Source organism: Erinaceus europaeus, chromosome 6, assembly GCF_950295315.1.
Source record: "Erinaceus europaeus chromosome 6, mEriEur2.1, whole genome shotgun sequence".
Classification (NCBI taxonomy): Eukaryota; Metazoa; Chordata; class Mammalia; order Eulipotyphla; family Erinaceidae; genus Erinaceus; species Erinaceus europaeus.
The window spans coordinates 67,331,664-67,355,549 of NC_080167.1; the positions used below are offsets into that span (position 1 = coordinate 67,331,664).

A 23,886-nucleotide genomic window follows, 5' to 3' on the forward strand; every position below is an offset into this window, starting at 1 on the left:
TATTTCCCCATTGCATAATCTAGCCTGAAGTAACTTAGTCCTTAAAGTATGGACAGAGAAACTTTACACTGAAGATACTGATCATAAAGGAAGTGGGAGTGAACCTTGAGGCTCAGACAGGTCATGCAGTTCATACTATAAGGTAGAAAACAATAGTAATTTAATCAGATATTCCAGGAACCTGCCCCAAGAAGAACTATTTGAATCATATATTCATATTCCTTATGGCTGATGATAAATCATCCTCTGGCTATCTATGGTGCTTTGATGGTGACTTATTCAACTTATAAATGTATAATTACACACATATTGGGAATACGCTTTTTCTTTTTCTGTCTATATCCACCCCTTACAGTGTTTTTAGAATCATTTCAGATTTCCTTGATCTGAATATCTTCTGGGACCGATTGATATAAGAGTCTGCCTGGTATGAAATGGGTAGTATAAACTCCCTCACCTGTCCTACTCCAAAGAAAGAAAGAAAGAAGCAAACACAACGTGCTTCCTAAACAATTAATTCCTTGGTCAATCACATGCAAGCATAGTTGATCTTTTTAGCCTTAGGTAAGTGCAGGAAATGTACTTTTTCTAGTTGGTGGAATTGCCTAATGAAAATCATTGCTGGGAGTCGGGCTGTAGCGCAGTGGGTTAAGCGCAGGTGGCGCAAAGCACAAGGACCGCATAAGGATCCCGGTTCGAACCCCGGCTCCCCACCTGCAGGGGAGTCGCTTCACAGGCGGTGAAGCAGGTCTGCAGGTGTCTATCTTTCTCTCCTCCTCTCTGTCTTCCCCTCCTCTCTCCATTTCTCTCTGTCCTATCCAACAACGACAACAACAATAATAACTACAACAATAAAACAACAAGGGCAACAAAAGGGAATAAAATAAAATAAATATTAAAAAAAAAAAGAAAATCATTGCTAATGGGAGACAGATGTAACTACCGTGTACCACCTGTGAGCAGAGAAGACCACTTGTCAGACCCCAGCTGAGTGTTTGGTCAGTTACTAACTCGGTTTCTTGCTGGGATTCTGCCTGGAGAGTATGGAGGGGAATGGAGTGATTTAAAGAGTAGTCGGTGAGAGAAGAGCCCCACCCCAAGGAGTCTGCTGCTGGAATGGCCTCATTTCCACCAAATACTTCTCTTAGGTGCTACCTGTGATTCTGATAATGACTTTTGTTTCTGTTCATTTGTAACCAGAGCAACTGGCATAGCTTTTTCTTCCTAGGACTGTAGGCTTTTCAAGGCAAGGACTATACATCATTCATTCATTCATTCATTCATTTTTTTTCAATTGTCACCAGATGTCAGCACTACAAATCCACTGCTCCTGCTAGATATTTTGCTTGCCCTTCCTTCCTTCCTTCCTTCCTTCCTTCCTTCCTTCCTTCCTTCCTTCCTCCCTTCCTCCCTCCCTCCCTCCCTCCCTCCCTCCCTCCCTCCCTCCCTCCCTTCCTTGTCAGGTAATTGTGAGGAGCCTCACAAAGCACCCTGCATTCCTGATAATATGGCCTATCTACATAATCATTGTTTAGCCTGAGAGATCCCCACCCACTCCATTCCTTTGATCTATCTTCTTTCTACCTCGAAACCCTCCCTGCCTGCAGGGTAATATTAATCCTACCAGTTAAAACCCTCGCAACAGTTGCTAAGGAAGTTCCTACCTTTCCAGTCCACTTTTGCCTTTCTCCACCCCCTTCCTAGCCATTTCCGTTTCTGACTTGCCACTTCCTGGTCTACCGTTTAAAAGCATTGGCTCTCTGATCAATAAAGACATTGCATTGCCACTCCACCATGAGTTCATGAGTCATCTCTCTCATGTCACTGAGTGAGTAGCAGCCCAGGCTGGCTCCAGTTGAGTTCTCTTCAACCCAGAGAGTACACGCCCAGGAAGAGGCACCCCCATACTAGCCTGGCACTTCCTTCCTTCCTCCCTCCCTTCCTCCCTCCCTTCCTCCCTCCCTCCCTTCCTTCCTTCCTTCCTTCCTCCCTCCCTCCCTCCCTCCCTCCCTCCCTTCCTTCCTTCCTTCCTTCTTTCCTTCCTATTTTATTTGATAGGACTGAAAAAAATTGAGATGAGAAGGGAAGATAGAGAGGAAGAGAGAAAGATAGACACCTGCAGGCCTGCTTCACTGCTCATGAAATTTCCTCCTACAGGTGAGAAGAAGGGGCTTGAACCCAGGTCCTTGAGCATGGCAATGTGTGTACTCAGCTGGGTATGCCAACACCTGGACTCAAGGATTATATGTCTTTTGTTTGTTTCAAAATATTTTTAATCTTATTCATTATTGGATAGAGATAGAAAGAAATTAAGAGGGAAGGGGGAGATAGGGATAGAGACAGAGAGACACCTGCAGCCCTGCTTCACCACTCATGAAGCTTTCCCCCTGCAGATGGGGACCGGGGGTTTGAACCTGAATCTTTGCACACTGTAGTGTGAGCGTTTAACTAGGTGTGCCTGGCCCTGGCCATGTGTCTTTGTGCTCTATTTCCACTGCACACTGCTTTGCCTTTAGAAGGCACTTACTAAACATCAAGCACAGCGGGGGTGGCTTTTAAGATTTTGGGGTCAGGCCATCCTTTTTAAAACTCAAAATGATTTTTAGTGATAACATTTTAATTTTACCTGAGCGTAATGTTCCACAATTTTTACTTCTTCTGCCATCATATCTTCATCCTGTTTAACAAGCACCTGAACTTTCTCCACTGCTTGGGAATCTTTCTGCAGTTTTTCCACTAGCGCTTCTTTGTCCTGATGAGTCAAACAATGTCAGAGTAAACTTTACGACATGATATCTGTGTCTAAAGAGAAACTCCAATAGTTTAATTCACTTTCACAAAAATTTAGCAAAACTGCACAAATATGTTTGTTTATTAAGCTCATAAACATGACTACCAGAAATACCACTTCATCAATGCGCATAGATAGCGCTGGGTCTAAGCGTTAGAACACTTGGCACACTGCACGTTACCACAGCACATTTCAAAGGGACTGAGTGAATAAATACAGACTACAGAAATGTGAGCTTCTGCAGTCAGTTATATACCTATTATCACACTTATTATCAAAACGAAAAGGATGTTACTCTAGTATTACAATTGTTACTGCCCTTCTCATTTTTAAAAATTGAATGAATTAATTAATTGCCACCCGAGTTGTCACTGGGGCTCAGTTCCAGCACTAGGAACCTACCACTCCTGGCTGTAATCCCCTCATCCTCTTGTTTCTTTCTTTCTGATTTGTTTGACAGGACGGGGAGAAATTGAGAAGGGAGGGTGAGCTATGGTGGCAGAGAGAAAGATGCGTGAAGCTTCCCCCGCAGCAGGTGGGGAGTGGGGGCTCAAACCCAGGTTCTTGCAAATGGTGATACATGCACTTAACGGGATGTGCCACCGCCTACCCCCCTCCTTTCTCATTTTATGGTTAAGGGAACTGAGAGTAGGAGAGGCTATACAGCTATGCAACAAAGCTGGAATCACAGCCCACACCTGTCAATTATCAGAGCCTTTGTTTTCAAACACCACTTCATATTAAAGTATAAAGTCCTTAAGAGAGATTTCAAACCTTGATTTTTTGTTCTATCTGAGGGCCAAGCACCAAGAGCTCCTCCTGCATTTCTGTAAATAGAGAGCTTGCTTCCAGAATCCTGGATAGACCCATTTGGAAACGGTCCCTGAAGCGAAACCGAGCATTAAGACAGTTTAAGATATGAGAGCACATTAGCAAACATAACGCATTAGTACATGAAGGGACTATAACTTATTAAAGGGTGATGAGTCTAATATTCGAAAGTTAAGAAATGTCATCCACAGTATTGACAGGCTGAAAAACAGAATAAAAAGCACATGATCATATTTTATTCACTCATACAGAGAAAAGCTTGACAAAATTTGACATCCAAGCGATTCAAAACTAAGGTTAGAGGGATATTTCCTCAACTTGGTCAGCAACTTCTACATAAAACCTATAGGTCCGATGCCTAATGGCGAAATACTGAATGTTTTCTGCCTAATATAGGAAACGGTAATTTTTTCACTTTCTACCCTCAATTAAGCACAGTCTTGGAAGTCTTAGACAATGTGGTAAGGCAACAGGGTAAAGTAGGTGAGACACAGATGGGAGAGGGAAAAAGTAAGACTTTCTCTCTTTGCATCTGTTCTACACAGGAAACCTTAAGTAACTTGCACAAAAAAATTCTATAACTAACACAAATTGGCAAAAATTACAGGACACAAGATCAACATACAAAGCATTATTGTGTCTCTTTTTAAATTGATTTTTAATTTTCAGTGAGAGAGGAAGATACAGTGGAAAAGGCCAAAGCACTGCTCAGCTCTGGCTCATGGTGGTGCTGGAGATTGAACCTGGGACCTCAGAGCCTCAGGCATGAGTGCCTTTTGCATAACCATTATGCTATCTCCCCCGCCTACTTTATTGTATTTCTTTTTTTTTATATATATATTTATTTATTTTCCCTTTTGTTGCCCTTGTTTAACATTGTTGTGGTTATTGATGTCATTGTTGTTGGACAGGACAGAGAGAAATGGAGATAGGAGGGGAAGACAGAGGGGGAGAGAAAGACAGACACCTGCAGACCTGCTTCACCGCCTATGAAGCGACTCTCCTGCAGGTGGGGAGCCAGGGGCTTGAACCAGGATCCTTACACTGGTCCTTGTGCTTTGTGCCATGTGCACTTAACCTGCTGTGCCACCGCCCAACTCCTTTTATTGTATTTCTAAATGCTGGAAGTTAATATGTGGATACTAATATTAAAATTATAGCAAAACTTTCCATCATTCAATAAAATAAATGACAAATCAGGTACAGGATTTGTATGTTCAAAACATTGGTGAAAGAAGGAATCCAGGATCTAAATAAATGGAGAGGTTTATTGTAACCAGGGATTGTAAAACAGCATGCTAAAGATATCATTTCTCATCAAAGTGATGTGTGGGTATAATGTAATTTCTGAAAATCACAGTGGAAGTTTCTTTTTCAGATAGAGAGAGCACATCCCAAGATTTACAGAGACAAAAGACTATATAGGTAAATGAAACAGGATAACGAAAGTTATTTGGGAAAAGAATAAAGCAGACATTGGGAGTCTGGCGGTATGGCAGCGGGTGAACCGCACGTGATGCAAAGCGCAAGAACCGGAGTAAGGATCCGGGTTCGACCCCCTGGCTCCCCACCTGCAGGGGAGTCGCTTCACAGGCGGTGAAGCAGGTCTGTAAGTGTCTGTCTTTCTCTCCTTCTCTCTGTCTTCCCCTCCTCTTTCCATTTCTCTATCCTATCCAACAAAGACGACATCAACAACAATAATAACTACAACAACAATGGAAAACAACAAGGGCAACAAAAAGGAAATAAATAAATATTTAAAAAAAAAGAAATAAGCAACATGTCTGATGTATGTGAGACTGACCACCTTGTTACAGTGACCAGACTGTCCTGTTGTAAAGGGCAGACATACAATCTGACAGCACATGATAGAGAACCTAGAAACAACCCCTGACGGACAAGCATTACAGGAAGTTGCTCCCCCCCAATATCTGACGGACAAGCATTATAGGAAGTTGCTCCCCCCCCAATATCTGACGGACAAGCATTACAGGAAGTTGCTCCCCCCCAATATCTGACGGTCAAGCATTATAGGAAGTTGCTCCCCCCAATATCTGACGGACAAGCATTACAGGAAGTTGCTCCCGCCCAATATCTGACGGACAAGCATTACAGGAAGTTGCTCCCCCCCCAATATCTGGTACTGGAGCAACTGTCTATACAAAACAAACTTTTACCTTAACATACCTTACACAAGGCATCCTAGTAAAACACGGACTCACTACCTCTTTTTTTCTTAATAATTTTTGTTTCTTATTTATAGTTTATTACAAGACGGTAAGATTGCAGAGTATAGTTCCACACCACACCCACCACCAAAGTTCCGTATCCTCCTCTCCCACCTCCCAACGATCACCACCAGACTTCTCACAAGTCTTACAGTTTGCTTGCTTCTGTTTTGTCTGGAGATATATATATAAGTTTTTTTTGGCAAGTTCATGTGTATCAGTACTATATGAGTGAAATGACCTGGTAGCTGTCTTTCATCTATTTACTTATTTCACCAAGGATAATAGTCTCCAATGCCATCCATTTTGTCCCAAAGGACACAATGCCATCTTTTGGATTGCCGAGTAGTACTCCATAGAGTATATACCCCATAACTCCTTTAGCTAGTCATCTGATGATGGGCATTTAAGCTGCTTCCACTCTTTGGTTATTGTGAATAATTCACTGACTTTTTAAAAGTTGTGTGTGTGTGTGTGTGTGTGTGTGTGTGTGTGTGTGTGATTAATAGTCGCTTACGAGATTGTAAAATTATAGTGCCTAGCTCCACACTACACCCACCACCAGCATGCTGGATCCCCACCCTCCCACTTCCCAAAGAGAACCACCAGAGTTCTCACAAGTTTTAGAAACCATTTGTTTCTGTTTTTTGTGGTTTGTTTTTGTAAGTTCCTATGTATCAGATTTCTAGATTCCACATGTGAGTGAAACCCTCTGGTAGTTGTTTTTCATCTCTCTGCTCATTTCACTAAGCACCATCAACGTCAGCCTTGCTTCAGACCGCTGGTGTCTTTGGATAATCAATCACAGGGGAGAGATACACCTTATCTTTTTCGTAGTCTTTTTTTCCCCCTGTACCTAAAAGGCAACTCAGACTCACTCTACTGCAAAGTGTGTGTGTGTTTAACAAGTAAAAGCAGCACTATAAAAATGCATACATTTCTGTGGTCGGAGAGATGGCACAGTGGATAAAAGTATTGGACTCTCAAGCATGAGGTCCTGAGTTCAATCCCTGGTAGCACATGTACCAGAGTGAATGTCTGGTTCTTTCTCTCTCTCCTCCTATCTTCCTCATTAATAAATAAATAAAATATTTTTTTTCAAATGTACACATTTCTGACCTGGTCTTAAGGCCTTACCTCTTCCTTTGCATTTCCTTTTCTCGCAGTTTTAGAATGTGTGCAAAGGTTTCCATGAACAGCAAGTATCTGTTGGGAGTGATGTAAAACTTCATAGTTTTCCCAAGGCATTTTGTGCTCAATTCTTTTGCACTTTTGTGGATGTGGACACAAACTGGGGCGAGTTTTCCCTTTAAGTCCTGAAAGATTTTTTAAGAAGAGAAAATTCAGAGATGTGTGAAATACAGCCTTGAGCACTGTGAGCCGCTTGGACGTCTCATAACTTAGGAGATGTTGACATGTAGGAAGAGGTTGTGGGTGAATGGAGCCAAGGATGTGGGGCTGGTGGTGGTTACGGTGGTGGCAGGGTGGAGAGGCGACGGAGGGCTAGTGGTGAGTGGCAGACCACAGCCCCTCTTGGAGGCTTCACCCTCATTTCTTGCCAGCCAAGGATTTAGGGCACCAGTGCCAATGGCCAAAAGTGAAGGTGCTGTCTTTACCCCCCAAAACATCCACTCTGAAAGTAGATTTCATCAATCCATAGTGAGACAATTAACTTCCTGGAAGGAAGGAAGGAAGGAAGGAAGGAAGGAAAGAAAAAAGGAAAGAAGGAAGGAAAGAAAGAAGAAAGGAAGGAAGGGAGGAAGGAAGGAAAAAAGGAAGGAAGGAAGGAGAAAGAAACCTGTACAAATATAAGGGTGGGCAAAACTAGAGCAGAAAGTGGAACTTCTTTGCTTAGATTTGGAGATGAGTCCTTGTTGTGACCCCAACAGGAGTTTGGGACTATTAGCACGCGAATGACATCAGCCTGAGGCGGGACACACAGAGAAGGGAAGGTATAAAGCACGGGACTTGGAGCAGGTCGCTCTCTTTGGCTGCTGCTGCTTCTGGTCAGAAGCATCTCGGTGGAGGTGCGCCAGGTATCCGCCGTGGCTCCTTCTCCTGGGAACTGAACACGTGTGACTCTGCTAGCCGGTGAACGTTTAGACCCTCTACAGCCATGAGCAGCTTGTATCTCAGCTGATAACTGTTTATCTTATGGGACTAAACTTTTGGTAACTGTACTTAGACTTTATGGACCTAGCGTACTCTTCACCCCTGATGATAAGTGCTTATTTTGCCTTTTACCTAATAAACCTTTTACCTGTTTCACCCTAATAAACCTTGTATTGTTCAAACCCGTTCGCAGGTACCCGCTGTGAATCCTTTCCATACCTCAGCAATAAATAAATAAATACCTTTATTTATTTTCCCTTTTGTTGCCCTTGTTGTTTTTCATTGTTGTTGTAGTTATTGTTGTGGGTCAGTATTTTATTTATTTTATTTTTGAGAGAGATGCAGAGAGAGAAAGACACAAAGAGAAATACCAGAGCACTGAACAGCTCTGGCTTATGGTGGTGCGGGGGATTGAACCTGGGACTTCGGAGCCTCAGGCATGAGAGTCTCTTTGTATAACCATTACGCTATCTACCCCCGCCCCACCAACCCCTTTTTAAGTTCGATAACAACAAGTCCTGGCTTGCCATCTGCAGCCTGGCAGCCCAGCCAGTCCTGAGGGTCCACTGGAGCTGCCTGCACTGCCACCTGTCTCTAGCACTTTGGGCTTCACCACCCTGGACATGCGAGTGGGTGAGGTTACAAAGCCCCTTTCCAGGTCCCACACTGAGTTCTACGGCTCGGCTCAGAGAAAGGGCTTCTTTTCTCAGCCCAAGGGTAGCTGTGGCGGAATCCTTCTAACTTGGATCCTTACTTGTGGCTTAAGCCCATTTTGTGCAGAGCATCATTCTTTCATGTGTTTGTGCCTGTGCTGCTGCGGCAGTCAAGCCAGTGACATTTCTCAGGAATACGCAGGAGACTGCAGCTTCCCGACTACGGGGCCTGGTGTGCACGAGAGAGGCCATTTTCCTTCCTGGGGACATACTGTTTGTTCACAATGGGGGCAGATCAGCCTTGGGGTGGGGGCAGGGGTTGCAGGCAGCTTGGACAGAGGGCTAGCTATGGGACAGGAAAGACAGGGAGTGGCCAAGAATCAGGATCTATTTTACAGCCTCGCTGGAGTTACCCGCTGAGTTTACTCTGCTAGCCAGAGACATGAGATTCTCAGATTTTTCAGAGAGGCTTTCTTCTTTTTAATTAATTAATTATCCCTTTTTGGTTGTCCTTGTTGTTTTTCTTTGTTGTTGTAGTTATTATTGTTGTTGTTACTGATGTCGTCATTGTTGGATAGGACAGAGAGAAATGGAGAGAGGAGGGGAAGACAGAGAGGGGGAGAGAAAGACAGACACCTGCAGACCTGCTTCACCGCTTGTGAAGCGACTCCCCTGCAGGTGGGGAGCCGGGGGCTGGAACCGGGATCCTTATGCCGCTTTGCACCACGTGCGCTTAAGCCGCTGTGCTACCACCCGACTTCCTCAGAGAGCCTTTCTTTACCTCTCGGTTCTGCAGGTCCACGTTCTCTTTTAGGAAGGAGTTGGTGACAATGAGGAAAGATTCTTCAGGCCACTTCTCATACCAGTCCATCGTGCAGGCGCTTATCATAGAAGCGTAGTCGCGACAGTTTTGGCGGAAGCTGGGCTCTGAAGGATTCATGGTTATAAAAATATGGAGATTCTTATATATCCGCTGAAAATGAATGAAAATGTAGGTTGTTAAAAGGCAACCCACGGCTCTGGAGAAGCGTGGAACTGAAAATTCTATTTAAAACTTGTTCCGATTGTTTTTCTGCTAGGCAAGTAGAGACGGGCCCGTTATCCAGTGAGCCCTTGCTCATAACCAGAGCATCTCACCACACCCTCTGGGCTTCAGCTGGGTGGACTGGGTCGGGGAGACACCGGTTCCAGAACATTCTTTGCACAAACAGACTTTTATGAGGGACCTGGGGCTAGAGTTTTTCATCAGGATAGCACATGTCAGATTGGGGGGGGGGGTGCTAGTTCACTCTTTTCATTGAGGATGCTGTGCAGTGAAGACCCACAGAGGCTGGAGAGACAGCAAAATGGTTATTATACAAGATGCCTTTCATGGCTAGGGCTCTGAGGTCCTAACTTCAATTCCCAGTATTACCATCAGTCAGAGCTGATATAAACAAACAAACAAACAAAAAAGCAAAAAAGGATGCTGGAGGGAGGATTAGGGAGGTGACGGAGGGGTCTTGGGGTCCTGGTGTGTGAAGCTGGAAAGGCACCCAAGTTAGCAGTGAAAGTGTTCCACAGACACCTATCACAGGAGATGGGAAGCCATACCTGTGTGTCAGCCCCTGGACTGGAAACCATTAAGCCCCTGGACTAATAAAGATATTTGGAAAAAAAGTGTATAAATATATATATATTATACATGTATACATATATATTATTCATTTCTAAATACAGTGATTGGTTTATTTGTTACTTCTGAAGTGAATTATTCTCCATGCTCCCAAACAGAGGTTCTTTATTTTGTTTTGTTCATCCTTACCACTCCCAATTTATCAGGGTAAACCAGTAGGTGAGTTACAGGACACCAGAGTGCCATGCTTTATCAGGATAACTGACTTTCTGATTTCTTCCATGGGATTAAAACATATAATGTGATCTAGGCCAGGAGAGGGAGCTCAGTGGGCAGAAACCTGGTACCACCTGGCAAGTGCCATGTTCACTGAGGGAAGCTCCTATGCTGTAACGTCTTTCCTCCCTCTCTGTCTCTTACTGGCCCCTGCCTCTCTGCATGAATGGAGAAGGTGGCCAGGGAAGAGAGCAGCACTAAGGGAAGCTTGGAGATCACAGTCCCATGGCAGACAGGATGATGCTTGATGGAGTGAGGGTCATGAATAGCTGTGTTGGGGAAATGGGAAGGTATTCTCGTGACAGCAACAACCCTGTAAGTCAACATTTCCTCAGGGAAGCACTACTGAAATTGGGGGGGGGGGAGGAAATATAATTACACAGAAAAGAAGAAGTGTCCATCCAGGAGTGTCCTGGGTTCAGGAAAAAAAAAAGTCCATAGATAACATAACCCAAGCATCCATTTTCTCTCTTTCGTGGGCTCGAGTTATAGAAAACTTTTTGACATGACTTTTCTCTTTTTTTCCTTTTCTTTCTCTCGAGATGGGGGACACCACAGCACTCCCACTGCTAACTGAAGTCTTCCTCTACCATTGCACATGGGGTCCCCAACATCCTCCCAGGCCCCTTCTAGCCTCCCCCTAGAGCCCTTGGCTCTGCCCCGATAACACTGTCTTTCTCATCCCTGACCTCCTGTGAAGGGGTGGAACGTGGACCAGTTCAGACTGGGATGGCCCTGCAGCTGGCAGAAACTGGCATCAAATGTACACGGGCCTGTGGGACTTGCCACAGTGGGCCTTCTAGTTTGCATAGTAGCTGTGTCTGTGTATCTAGGAAGCCTCTGGTCAGGCACGCACTACAGACACAGACAGCCTAGTCTCTAGCCTTGTCCAGTCACAGCTGGGATGCTTCTGGGCTCATTCTGAGCATCAACTGCTCAGTCTTGCTGGCTTCTTGCTGGATCATTCACCTCTCGACCCATTCTAGAGCTAGTCGAAGGGGCTGAGGAGTTCTTGTTTCCTGTGGATCTAGACTTGTTAGCCACAAGACTGAAATAAAAGTCTCAATGGCTGGGAAGGAATCTCAGTGTAGTGAATAATTTGGAATCTATTCAATAGTTTCTTTTGTCATGGACTTCAGATATTTGTGTTTATTTGTGAAATAATTTTTTAAATCAATTAACTGTTTAATCCTTTCTTTTGTTGGATAGGATAGAGAAAAACAGGGAGAAAAGGGAAACACAGAGAGAGAGAGAGAGGAAGAGGAATATCTGCAGACTTGCATTACTGCTTGTGAAGCTTCTTCCCTACAAGTGAAAATGGGGGACTCGAACCCAGGCCCTTATGCATAGTAACATATGCACTCGATCAGCACACCATCATCTGGCCCCCAAATGATAATTTTAAAAAAAATAATATTTTATTTATTTATTTTATTTTTAAATATTTTTATTTATTCCCTTTTGTTGCCCTTATTATTTTATTGTTGTCATCATTGTTGGATAGGACATAGAGAAATGGAGATAAGAGGGGAAGACAGAGAGGGAGAGAGAAAGATAGACACCTGCAGACCTGCTTACCGTTTGTGAAGCGACTCCCCTGCAGGTGGGGAGCTGGGGGCTCGAACTGGGATCCTTCCTCCAGCCCTCGAGTTTCACACCATGTGTGCTTAACCCACTGCACTATCGCCTGACCCCCCACCCCAATGATAATTTTAGAAGCCACTGACAATCAGGTTCAGATCGCCGTTACTCACTGGCCTAAGTATGTAGTGCGTATATCTTAATAATAAATCATTATTTTTGCTGTAAAACTCATCAAAACTGAAGGGTTCTCCAACTTGAAAACTGTCTACAGAATTACGAAGGTAATATTATCCCAACGTGGCAAGCTGGTAAACCGAGTTCGTGAAGAAGGGTACCTTTTGGAAAAAGGAAAGCAGAGACTGTCTGCTGTCGCTGTAGCCGAACTGTTCAGCAGAAGGCCTGATCCTCAGCGCAATGGTGTCCAGCTCCTCGCTTTCAAACAAGTCAGATATTTTCCCCAAGTGAACAATGTCGTTCAGATCTTCCAAAAACGATCCCTTCGAGGAAACAAAAGCTTAGTCAGAAGTGAGTACGTGATTCGCAAAGTCCCTGCCAAGCACGTCTGACTGAGAAAGCAGAGAGAACTGAAGTGGATTTCCTGAAAAAAGGAAAAAAAAAAACCACACAAAACCTAAATTTGGAACCTCATTTTTGTAGCAGGGTGAGCACACACATTACAGTGAGCAAGGTCCTGGGTTCGAGTCCCTTGTCCCCATCTGCACGGGGGATGTTTCATGAGTGGTGAGGCAGGGCTGCAGGTGTCCCTCTCACTTCCTCTCTAACTCCCTCTTCCCTTTCAATTTCTCACTATCTCTATCCAAAATAAAATTTAAAAAATTGATTCCTTGCACTGCCTCTGCCAGGGTGATGCTGTGGTTCTTGCTGTGTCCCTCTATCATGAAAATGAACAAATCTTTCAGAAGCTTTTTTTTCCCCCAACAACATTCACTCAACACCAGAGACAAATATGTATCTCTCTGTGGTACTGGCAGGATGACAAGCGGGTTGGGAAGGCACATGCAAAAGAAGGGGGCTGAGCAGTAGCACAGCAGGTTAAGCGCACGTGGCGTGAAGCCCAAGGACCGGTGTAGGTGTAAGCATCCTGGTTTGAGCCCCCAGCTCCCCACCTGCAGGGGGTTTGCTTCATGGGTTGTGAAGCAGGTCTGCAGGTGTCTTTCTCTCCCCTCTCTCTCTCTGTCTTCCCATCCTTTCTCTATTTTTCTCAGTCCTATCCAACATCAACAACAATAACAATAACAACAAGGGCAAAAAAAAAGGGGGGGGAAAAACGGCCTCCAGGAGCAGTGGATTCATAGTGCAGCTCCAGCGATAACCCTGGAGGCCAAAAAAAAAAAAAAAAAAAAAAAAAACCAAAAAACTGGGAAAGAGAGAGAGCTCTAGGGCACGCACTGTGTTACATGTGCAGCCCAGGTGTAAACCCTGGTGCCACAAAAGAGGTCCCCAGCAACAGAGAAAGCTCCCTCTCTTCCTCTCTCTGTCTCTCTGTCTTCTGTGTCTCTCTCCCTCAACCGAAAAGTGGTAAAACTGCATGCGTGAAGTCCCAAACTCCGCAAAGAAGAGTTCACAGAAGACCTCCACACACTCACTTCTAAGCTTGAATAACAGCAACCTAGAGATAAGTCCCAAGTATTATTATAACCCAATCAAGTTCATCACTGTCAATCACAAATCAATTGGGAAAGAGGAGACAGAAAGCACAGGGGACTCCGCTCCACTGGAGGAGTCATTTTTAGTGGTTGGGAAAATCCTGGTACATTTTTTTTTTTGCATTGAAAAGTCACATCGCAACTTTTCCAATAACCCAATACTATGAAAATATGAACACTTTGGGCTGGGGTGATGGCACAGAGGTGCTGTGCCCAACCTGCCTACCTGAGGCCTCAAAGGTCCCAGGTTTGATCCCTGGCACCAACATATTCTAGAACTGAGCAATATTTGCTTATCTGGGGGAAAATAAATAAATAAACAACTACACAAGATCTTAAATATAACAAAATATAAGTATTTGCTCTTGAGAACAAATCCATACACCCTGTGTTTTCCCTTTGAACAGACCATCAGCATTTACTCCTCAGACTACTTACTACCCCTCTGCAGCTGAGAGGGGTCAATAATGGATACAGGCCGTGGAGTTTTTATTAACACAAATCAAAAATTAGTTCAGACATGAGATTGACAGCTTTGGTTACTTACGTGACTTCTCACCTGCCAAAGTAAATATGACAAAGACAAGTGTTTTTGTTACAATGCAGACACAAAACTGGTTACGAATAGATAAACTCTATCGACTGTGACCGGATGGGGCTAGAGGCGGGGGTGGGGAGAATTGATTCCAGGGCTAAGGAGAGGCACACCTGGTAGAGCACACAGTTACAATGTGCAAAGACTCAGGTTCAAGCCCCGGGGCCCACCTGCAGGGGGAGGGACGCTCCCTCAGTGGCAGAGCGAAGCTTCAGGTGTCTTTCCTTCTCTCGTCTCTTTTATTCCTTTTCTCAGTGAGAGAGAGAGAAAGAGGGCAAGAGAGAGAGAGAGAGGACCAGTGGGAGTGGTGGAGTCATGCAGGCTCTAAACCCCAGCGATAACCTGGTGGCCAAAAAGAAATGTTTTTTTTTTGATTCAATGATTCATGAGATTACAGAGGTGTTTTTCCCCCCAATATCAGGGTGGGGGGACAAGTGACTTGTCAAACTTTAGCAGATAATAAAGATGAAAAACTACTTACCTGATCTATGTTGACGCGAGAAACTACCAAGACAGTGGGGTTTCCTTCTATCCCTGCTTGAATAAACACCTTCTTGAAGCCTTCTTTGAATTCCGTGTAGTCATAGTTGTGGGATAAAGATATGTGGTAGAGTTTGCGCTCCGCCAAGTAACAGGCCAGGGTCGAACAGGCTTCCTTTCCAGTTCCATCTACTCCGATCTCCAGGGGCAAACACAGTTCAACACATGAACCCCTTGCATGATTTCCTATTTAACATTTCTTTCTTTTTATTTATTTATTTTCCCTTTTGTTGCCCTTGTTGTTTTTTATTGTTGTTGTAGTTATTGTTGTTGTTATTGATGTTGTCATTGTTAGGACAGAGAGAAATGGAGAGAGGAGGGGAAGACAGAGAGGGGGAGAGAAAGACACTTGCAGACCTGCTTCACTGCTTGTAAAGTGACCTCCCTGCAGGTGGGGAACCGGGGGCTCAAACCAGGATCCCCACGCCAGTCCTTGTGCCTTGTGCCATGAGCGCTTAACCCGCTGTGCTACCGCCTGGCCCCCAACCATCATCTTTATTACCTGTGTGTCTGTGTGTGACCTGTTTCCAGTTGCCTTCAGTGCATGGTGTGAGACAATGGTTTTAGATTCCAGACCCAAGTTACCAAGAGGGGCAGGGAAGAGGGTGCCCAGAGGCCTGTAGTACAGGGAGGTTGGCACTTTCACAGTATGTGAGGGAGTGCGTGTGTGTGTGTGTGTGTGTGTGTGTGTGTGTGTGTGCGTGTGTGTAAGATAAGGATGGGGCAGAGAGTAAAAGAGACCACAGCCCCAGCCCCAAAGCTTCCTTCAGTATGGCGGGGGCCGGGCTCATACCTGCCCCCCACGTTTTGATTTGGCATGAAACATCCTCTGCAAGCATGAGACCTCTGGGAGACAGTGCCACCTCAGTACAAAATTGAGGATGTTTGAACATTAGCACTTCTCTGAACAAATCTGAAAATAATCTATATTGTTTCATGTGAAGATTTCTGTTTAAAAAGAAAGTTGAAAAGTCCAAGATTTTAATTCAGATGAGGCTTGAATTTATACCAAAGGTATGAAAACACTGCAGACTGTCCATATAGTATATGTTCAGTTCCCTCATGACTGACTGCCATCAAGCAAGAGTATGAGACTCAGTTAGCACTCAGCACCGAAACATCATGAACTAAACCCCACACTGCACGCAGAGTTCCCTCACTTTTGAGTAAGGCCCTAACTGTTCCACATGCCACAGTGAGCTGCACTCCCTTGGGGCTTCTCAGATGATGGCGGCAACCTTTTTATCTTGTCATTACTGAGGCTACAATGCTCTGAGTCAGCATTTTTCAGAGAGAGACAGAGAGAGACAGAGAGAAAGAGAGATCCAGAGGGAGAGAAGGAAGGAGACCACAGCACCAAAGCTTCCTCCAGTGTGGTTGGGGCTGGACTTGAACCTGGGCTGTGCTCATGCTACTTCTATTTTCTTGCCTCCAAGGTTGTTACTGGGACTCGGGTGTCTGCACTACAAATCCACAGCTCCTGGAGGCCATTTCCCCCATTGTTGTTGCACGATTTTTTTTTTTAAAAGGAGGAAATGTTTTTACATGATAGTTGCTGTCTCCGGCTACAGTTTCATGTCTCCCCTGAATATGTGCAGCCCACCGTGCCTGCCACATTAAGTCCCCTGACCGACTTTTCAGCTCCCACTCCACTCAGTAAGCTCAGATCTGCTGGCCTTGGAGTAAGGACTTACTTATGTTTACTCTATGTTTTCAGCTGCTGTGTTTCTTTTAAAATCTTGTCTACTTACTCATCTTTTACTATTTGATTCGTTTTTATTCTTTAATAATTTTTTTTAGTCATTTGACAGACACAGCCAGAAATCAAGAGGAAGGAGGGAGACAGAGAGGGAGAGAGAGACACCTGCAGCCCTGCTTCACCACTTGTGAAGCTTTCCTCCTGCGGGGTGGGGGGGACCAGGGGCTTGAACTCTAGTCCTTGCACACTGCAGCATGTGCACTCAACCAGGTGTGCCACCACGTGGCCCCTTAATATTTTATTACTTATTGGACAGAGATAGAGAAAAAATTGAAAGGGAAGGGGTCCAAACTCCCAGGAGGTTCAAGAATAGGAAAGCTATCAGGGGATGGGATGGGATATGGAGTTCTGGTGGTGGGAATTTGTGGAGTTGTACTCCTTTTATCCTATGGACTTGTGTTTCCATTGTATAAATAAATAAATAAGGGGGGAGAGACACCTGCAGACCTGCTTCATTGCTCTAGAAGCTCCCCCTCACCCCCTGAAGATGGGGAGCAGGAACTCGAATCCAGGTCCTCGGGCATTCTAATAGGCACACTCAACCGGGTGTGCCAGCACCTGGCCCGGATACTGTTTTGTTTCTTAACAAAAAGATGAACGAGGTCATCTGGATCTTGACTTGCTCCTCCTGGCTTACTCCACTTAGCCTGTTCAGTCTATGTTGTTGGGGAAGCCAAGTGTCAAGCCGAGTAGTACCCGCAGTGCAGATACAGCACGACATCCTTCTCCACTCATCTTGAAAACCATTTTGCTCGGTGATTCCTTTCTTATGTGAACTCTGAGGAAAGAATCCTGTCTTAACTCAAAAGCCATGGGTTTTCTTAAATGGAGAGGGTGAATTAAGAAAACCTGTGTGAATGACTACTGGATTTCTTGACTGGTTTTCTTTTGGTGTGTGTATGTGTGCGTGTGTGTGTGTGTGCGCGCGCGCGTGTGTGTGCGTGTGTGTGTGTGTGTGTGTACAACTTGAAAGAACATTTGAAAAAACAAATCAGTTCCTACCAGTAACATGTGATTCCTAGGCTGTCGAAGCACTCTTGTGGCTCTGGTGATGTGCTCTATGGACTCTTTAAAGAACACCATGGAGTGAGAAATCTAGGAAAGAAAATAGGACAAGTAAGCTGATTGCAGGCATATTTTAAAAAAATTATATGCTCACTGTGGCTTTATAGACAAGGATTATAAATAGCTAGAATGACTATTTTAGTAATCTCATCCTCTCGATCCAGTATGCTAGTCTACGTTTCTGGAAAATAAATTTACACATTAAGGAGAATTCCAATTATCAACATTCTTTGTGTGGCGGGGGCCGAGGGAGTTGGTTATGTGGGCTGGGGACTACAGGCTTGAGAGAAGAGACTGCTTTTCCACTGACCTCTTTTGGGATTAGGCTAAGGGACAGGAGGAAGAGGTTTAGCAGCTGGGTTTATTGTCTCTGTGAGTTTGCTGGTGACTCACAATATATCTCCGTCACAGCGACAGCTCCCTGGTTCCTGCTGGAAGCCCGTGGCTTCTGCAGCTTGAAATATCAGTCCTGAGCCCCATTTCTTAGGCTACTTGGTCCTGATCCATTCGTGTGGCATCCTTTAAGTCACATGGGGTTTAAGGGATTGCAAACAAGGAGACTGCCAGCAATGTAATGAGTGCCTCACCTCACTTCTGCATGAGTCTTTTTTTTTTTGTTTGTATTTATTTGATAGAGACAGCCAGAAATCAAGAGGGAAGGGGGTGATAGAGAGGGAGAAACACCTGAAGCCCTGCTTCACCACTCACAAATCCCCCACACACACTGCAGGTGGGGACCGGGGGCTTGAACCTGGGTCCTTGTGCACTGTTGCCTGTGCGCTCAACCAGGTGTGCCACCACCTGGCCCCACATGAATCATTTTTCTCCCATTCTCCTCTTCTTGCTGTTCACATGTAATCACCAACCTTCACACACTGGTGCTTTTCTTTCCCAGAAATCCCAGCTCTGATGAATCTGCTCTCTGTTGCAATTCCTTGAGTTCCTTTATTGTCATATTTGTTTTCTGGGACGGAGCTAAGCCCAGCTCCAGAAATCTCTCTGTGGCATTTCCCAATTCCACTAATTCTAAACATTCAATTCCTTATAGTTTTTTTTTTAATCTTCTTTTCTTTCCTTTTTTTAAAATTTCCACTAGTGTGGTGGGGGATGGGTGGAAGTCTCATATGCTCTGGAATTCTTTTTTTAAAAAATATATATTTTAATATTTATTATTTATTCCCTTTTGTTGCCCTTGTCATTTTATTGTTGTAGTTATGCTTGCTGTCATTGTTGTTGGATAGGACAGAGAGAAATGGAGAGAAGAGGAGAAGACAGAGAGGGGGAGAGAAAGACAGACACCTGCAGACCTGCTTCTCTGCTTGTGAAGCGACTCCCCTGCAGGTGGGGAGCCGGGGTTCGAACCGGGATCCTTATGTGGGTCCTTGTGCTTTGTGCCACCTGCGCTTAACCCGCTGCTCTACAGCCCGACTCCCGCAGAGCCCCTTCTTATAGGGCAGAGAGTCCTCTGGGTTATTACAAGAACTGAGGACAGTTTGGGGAAAAGATCATAATTAATAGGAGTCTCCACCATTTGTCCTGGGTCACCATGTTGCTTGTCACCGTACTGCCTACAGTCAGCCCTCTTCTGTGCTCATTCCTATCTTCCCTGATGCATCAACCACCTGGTCACCATGTGGTCTTCTTTCACTTGTAACTCCCTTCATGGCGACTGGAAGCCCTGCCTGCCGGCCCCTCACACTAGGGCTGTCACTGTGACTCAGGGTAGGCAAGATGACGCCACCTCTCCTGGCTGCCACTGTTTTCTTCCCTCCTTTCTTTTATCTGACAGGACAGAGGGCAATTGGGGAGGGGAGACAGAGAGGGAGAAAGAGTGACACCTGCAGCCCGGCTTCATTTCTCATGAGGCTTCCTCTCGCAGGGAAGGGCCAGGGTCTTGAAAGGAGGCCCTTGTGCTTAGAATACGTACACTCGACTGGGCACACCACTGCCTAGTCCCAACTTTCAGTAGTTGTACTTTGTTTTTAAAATCATGCCCTATTGGACAACTGGAAGAAGAAAGAAATTTACATCAGAGGGGTTTCAGAAGGGAGAATCACAAGTCTTCCATGAAGAAATGATACCCGAGAACTTTTCCAACTTGTAGAAGGAAACAAGCATTTAGATCCAGGAAGCCCTAAGTTCTAAACAAAGTAAGTTCAAAATCATATGTACACCAGCCACATTATAACTCAAATGGGAAAAAAATTGAAGATGAAGGGAGAATTATAAACATAGCAAGAGAAAAGCAAAGGGAACTCTCATGAGACTTAGGGAATTTCTAAGCACAAACCTTATAGGCCAGTACAGAATGGCATCATAGAGTCAAAGTGGTGAAAAAAACAAAGAAAAAAACATCCCTCCCAGCTAGGTGATGAACAAGATGCCTGCCTGTGTTCATGGCAGCACTACTGACAAGAGCCAACGAATGGGAACAAGCCAGGTGCCATGGACAGGTGAGGACATGAAGCAGCTGAGGTAAGTGGAATACTACTCAGCTATTAAAATGGTGATGGCACCTTTCTCACCCCATCTTGGATGGAGCTGGAAGGAATCATGCTGAGTGAGATTAATAAGAATCTGGGATTATCTCACTCATAGGCAGAAGTTGAAAAAAAAAAAGATCAGAAGAGAAATCACTAGGCAGAGCTTGGACTGGAGTTGGTGTATTACACCAAAGTCAAAGACTCTGGGGTGGGAGGGGGGATCAGGTCCTGGAACAGGATGGCAGAGGAGGGCCTAGTGGAGGTTGTATTGTTATGTGGAAAACTGGGACATGGCACACATGTACAAACTATTGTCTTTTACTGTTGGCTGTAAACCATTAAATAAAAGAAAGCAAGAAAGAAAGAGAGAGAAAGAAAGAAAGAGAGACAAAGAAAGAGAGAAAGGAAGGAAGGAAGGAAGGAAGGAAGGAAGGAAGGAAGGAAGGAAGGGGCTGCGGCATGGAGGAGCAGTTGTAGTGCTCGGTTCTGAGCAAGGTGAAAGCTTGCCTCCTGAGACAGTGTGGATGGAACTGGCACGGTCGTAACTAAAATAATGAAGGAAGGAGGAAGACCGATGTGAATGACTGTACTCATATGGGGATTTCACCTACACAAAGAAAAAAACAAAGGAAATTCAAAAGCAAACTACAGACAAACCCTTGATTCTGACGGTGAGGCTGACTTACAAGGGGTAGGGGTGTGTGGAAAGGTGGAGAGAAAAAGGCAGAGCAGCTCAGTGGACACTGTGGAGGGGGGGGTTGCGTTTGGACTCTGATGGAGGGCTTGCACTGTGGTAACATGCAGACGGCTAAGTATGACCTTGTGCTCCTAGAGTGTTTGCAACATTGGAACCAAGATGATCTCCAAAATAAAAAGTGTTGGAATTATTATTATTAGACAAAACCACCTGAAACATAATGTAATTATATTAAATATGTTTTGAAATTCCACTGAAAAGAATTTATTCTGAGATTTCATCTGAAATAGGGGAAGTCACAATACCAGGACACTGAATAATAAACTCTCCAAACCCAAAACAACAAAACAGGAGGAGAGAGAAAGTTCATTGGAACTGCGGGGACCACAGAGAGATGTTGCTCCTGAGCTGAGCCCACAGGGGCCAGCAGGATGGAGGCTCCCTCCTGGGGGCCAGGGTCCAAAGCAGACTCTGGCTGTGCGCCATCCTCTGCTGGTGGCGGTGGTGGTGGTGGTGGTGATGGTGTCACTGAAACTGGTGGCAGTGATGGTGGTGGTATCCATGTTGCTGGTGGCATTGATGGTGGTGGTTTCGATGTTCCTGGTGGTGGCAATGGCGGCGGTGGTGGTGGTATCGATGTTGCTGGTGGCATTGATGGTGGTGGTTTCGATGTTCCTGGTGGTGGTGGTAGTGGTATCAATGTTGCTGGTGGCATTGGTGGTGGTTTCAATGATCCTGATTGCTGTGGTGATAGTGGTATCGATGTTGCTGGTGGTGTTGGTGGTGTTTTTGATGTTCCTGGTGGCAGCAATGGTGGCGGTGGTGATGGTGTCACTGCCACTATTGGCAGTGATGGTGGTGGTATTGATGTTCCTGGTGGCAGCGGTGGTGGTACAGATGTTGCTGGTGGCGTTGATGGTGGTGGTTTTGATGTTCCTGGTGGTGGCAATGGTGGTGGTGGTGGTATCAATGTTGCCAGCGGTGTTGATGGTGGTGGTTCTGATGTTCCTTGTAGCGGCAATGGTGGTGGTGGTATCGATGTTGCTGGTGGTGTTGATGGTGGTGGTTTCGGTGTTCCTGGTGGTGGCAATGGTGGTGGTGGTGGTGGTATCGATGTTGCTGGTGGCAGTGATGGTGGTGGTTTCGATGTTCTTGGTGGTGGCAATGGTGGTGGTGGTGGAATCAATGTTGCCAGTGGCATTGATGGTGGTGGTTTCAATGTTCCTGGTGGTGGCAATGGTGGTGGTGGTGGAATCGATGTTGCTGGTGGCATTGTTGGTGGTGATGGTGTCCCTGCCACTGTTGGCAGTGATGGTGGTGGTGTCGATGTTGCTGGTGTCATTGATAGTGGTCGTTTTGATGTTCCTGGTGGCTGCAATGGTTGTGGTGGTTGTGGTGGTGGTGGTGGTATTGATGTTGCCGGTGGTGTTGATGGTGGTGGTTTCGATGTTCCTGGTGGCGATGGTGATATTATTGTTGCTGGTGGCATTGATGGTGGTGGTTTCGATGTTCCTGGTGGCAGCGGCCGTGGTGGTGGTGGTGGTGATGGTGTCACTGTCACAGTTGGCAATGATGGTGATGGTGTCGATGTTCCTGGTGGCGGCGGCCGTGGTGGTGGTGATTGTGTCACTGCCACTGTTGGCAGTGATGGTGGTGGTGTCGATGTTGCTGGTGGCGGTGACAGTGGTGGTGGTGATGTTGTCACTGCTACTGGTGGCAGTGATGGTGGTGGTGTCAATGTTGCTGGTAGTGTTGGTGGTGGTGGAGGTGGTGATGGTGTCACTGCCACTGCTGGCAGTGATGGTGGTGGTGTCGATGTTCCTGGTGGCAGCAGTGGTGGTATCGATGTTGCTGGTGGCATTGATGGTGGTGGTTTCAATGTTCCTGGTGGCGGCAATGGTGGTGGTGGTGTCGATGTTGTTGGTGGCATTGGTGGTGGTTTCGATGTTCCTGTTAGTGGTGATGGTAGTGGTGGTGATGGCATCACTGCTACTGGTAGCTGTGATGGTGGTGGTGTCGATTTTTCTGGTGGCGGCAATGGTGGTGGTGGTGGTGTTATTGATGTTGCTTGTGGTGGCGGTGATGGTGGTGGTGTCACCGCTACTGGTAGCAGTGATGGTGGTGGTGTCAATGTTGCTGGTAGTGTTGGTGGTGGTGGAGGTGGTGATGGTGTCACTGCCACTGTTGGCAGTGATGGTGGTGGTGTCGATGTTCCTGGTGGCAGCAGTGGTGGTATCGATGTTGCTGGTGGCATTGATGGTGGTGGTTTCGATGTTCCTGGTGGTGGCGGTGGTGGTGTTGGTGGTATCGATGTTGCAGGTGGCGTTGATGGTGGTGGTTTTGATGTTCCTGGTGGTGGCAATGGTGGTGGTGGTGGTGTTATTGATGTTGCTTGTGGTGGCGGTGGTGGTGGTGGTGTCACCGCTACTGGTGGCAGTGATGGTGGTGATGTCGATGTTGCTGGTGGTGGTGGTGGTGATGGTGTCACTGCCACTGTTGGCAGTGATGGTGGTGGTGTCGATGTTCCTGGTGGCGGTGGTGGTGGAGGTGGTGATGGTATCACTGCTACTGGTGGCAGTGATGGTGGTGGTATTGATGTTGCTGGTGGCAGCAATGGTGGTGGTGGTGATGGTGTCACTGCCACTGTTGGCAGTGATGGTGGTGGTGTCGATGTTCCTGGTGGTGGCGGTGGTGGAGGTGGTGATGGTATCACTGCTACTATTGGCAGTGATGGTGGTGGCATCGATGTTGCTGGTGGCAGCGATGGCGGCGGTGGTGGTGGTAGTGATGGTGTCACTGCCACTGGTGGCAGTGATGGTGGTAGTGTCGATGTTTCTAGTGGCAGAGATGGTGGTGGTGGCAGCGATGGTGGTGGTGTCGATGTTCCTGGTGGTGGTGATGGTGGTGGTGGTGGTGATGGTGGTGGCGGCAGCGATGGTGGTGGTGGTATCGATAATGGGGCTTCCTGAGCTCCTGCAGGACCGTCCTCT

At 45.9% G+C, this 23,886-nt stretch overlaps 1 protein-coding gene across 5 annotated transcripts in view; it reads right to left on the minus strand.

Annotated features, from left to right (window-relative positions):
* DNAH14 (dynein axonemal heavy chain 14) overlaps positions 1 to 23,886 on the minus strand; it is a 283,313-nt gene that overhangs the window by 96,789 nt on the left and 162,638 nt on the right. For all 5 annotated transcript variants that reach the window (XM_060192438.1, XM_060192437.1, XM_060192440.1 and 2 more), the window contains 7 exons: positions 17,654 to 17,746; positions 14,834 to 15,031; positions 12,426 to 12,587; positions 9,397 to 9,588; positions 6,988 to 7,166; positions 3,566 to 3,674; positions 2,627 to 2,752 (listed from right to left, as the gene is read on the minus strand). In XM_060192438.1, the coding sequence (XP_060048421.1) occupies positions 2,627 to 2,752; positions 3,566 to 3,674; positions 6,988 to 7,166; positions 9,397 to 9,588; positions 12,426 to 12,587; positions 14,834 to 15,031; positions 17,654 to 17,746 (1,059 nt within the window). The remainder of the gene's footprint in view (positions 1 to 2,626; positions 2,753 to 3,565; positions 3,675 to 6,987; positions 7,167 to 9,396; positions 9,589 to 12,425; positions 12,588 to 14,833; positions 15,032 to 17,653; positions 17,747 to 23,886) is intronic.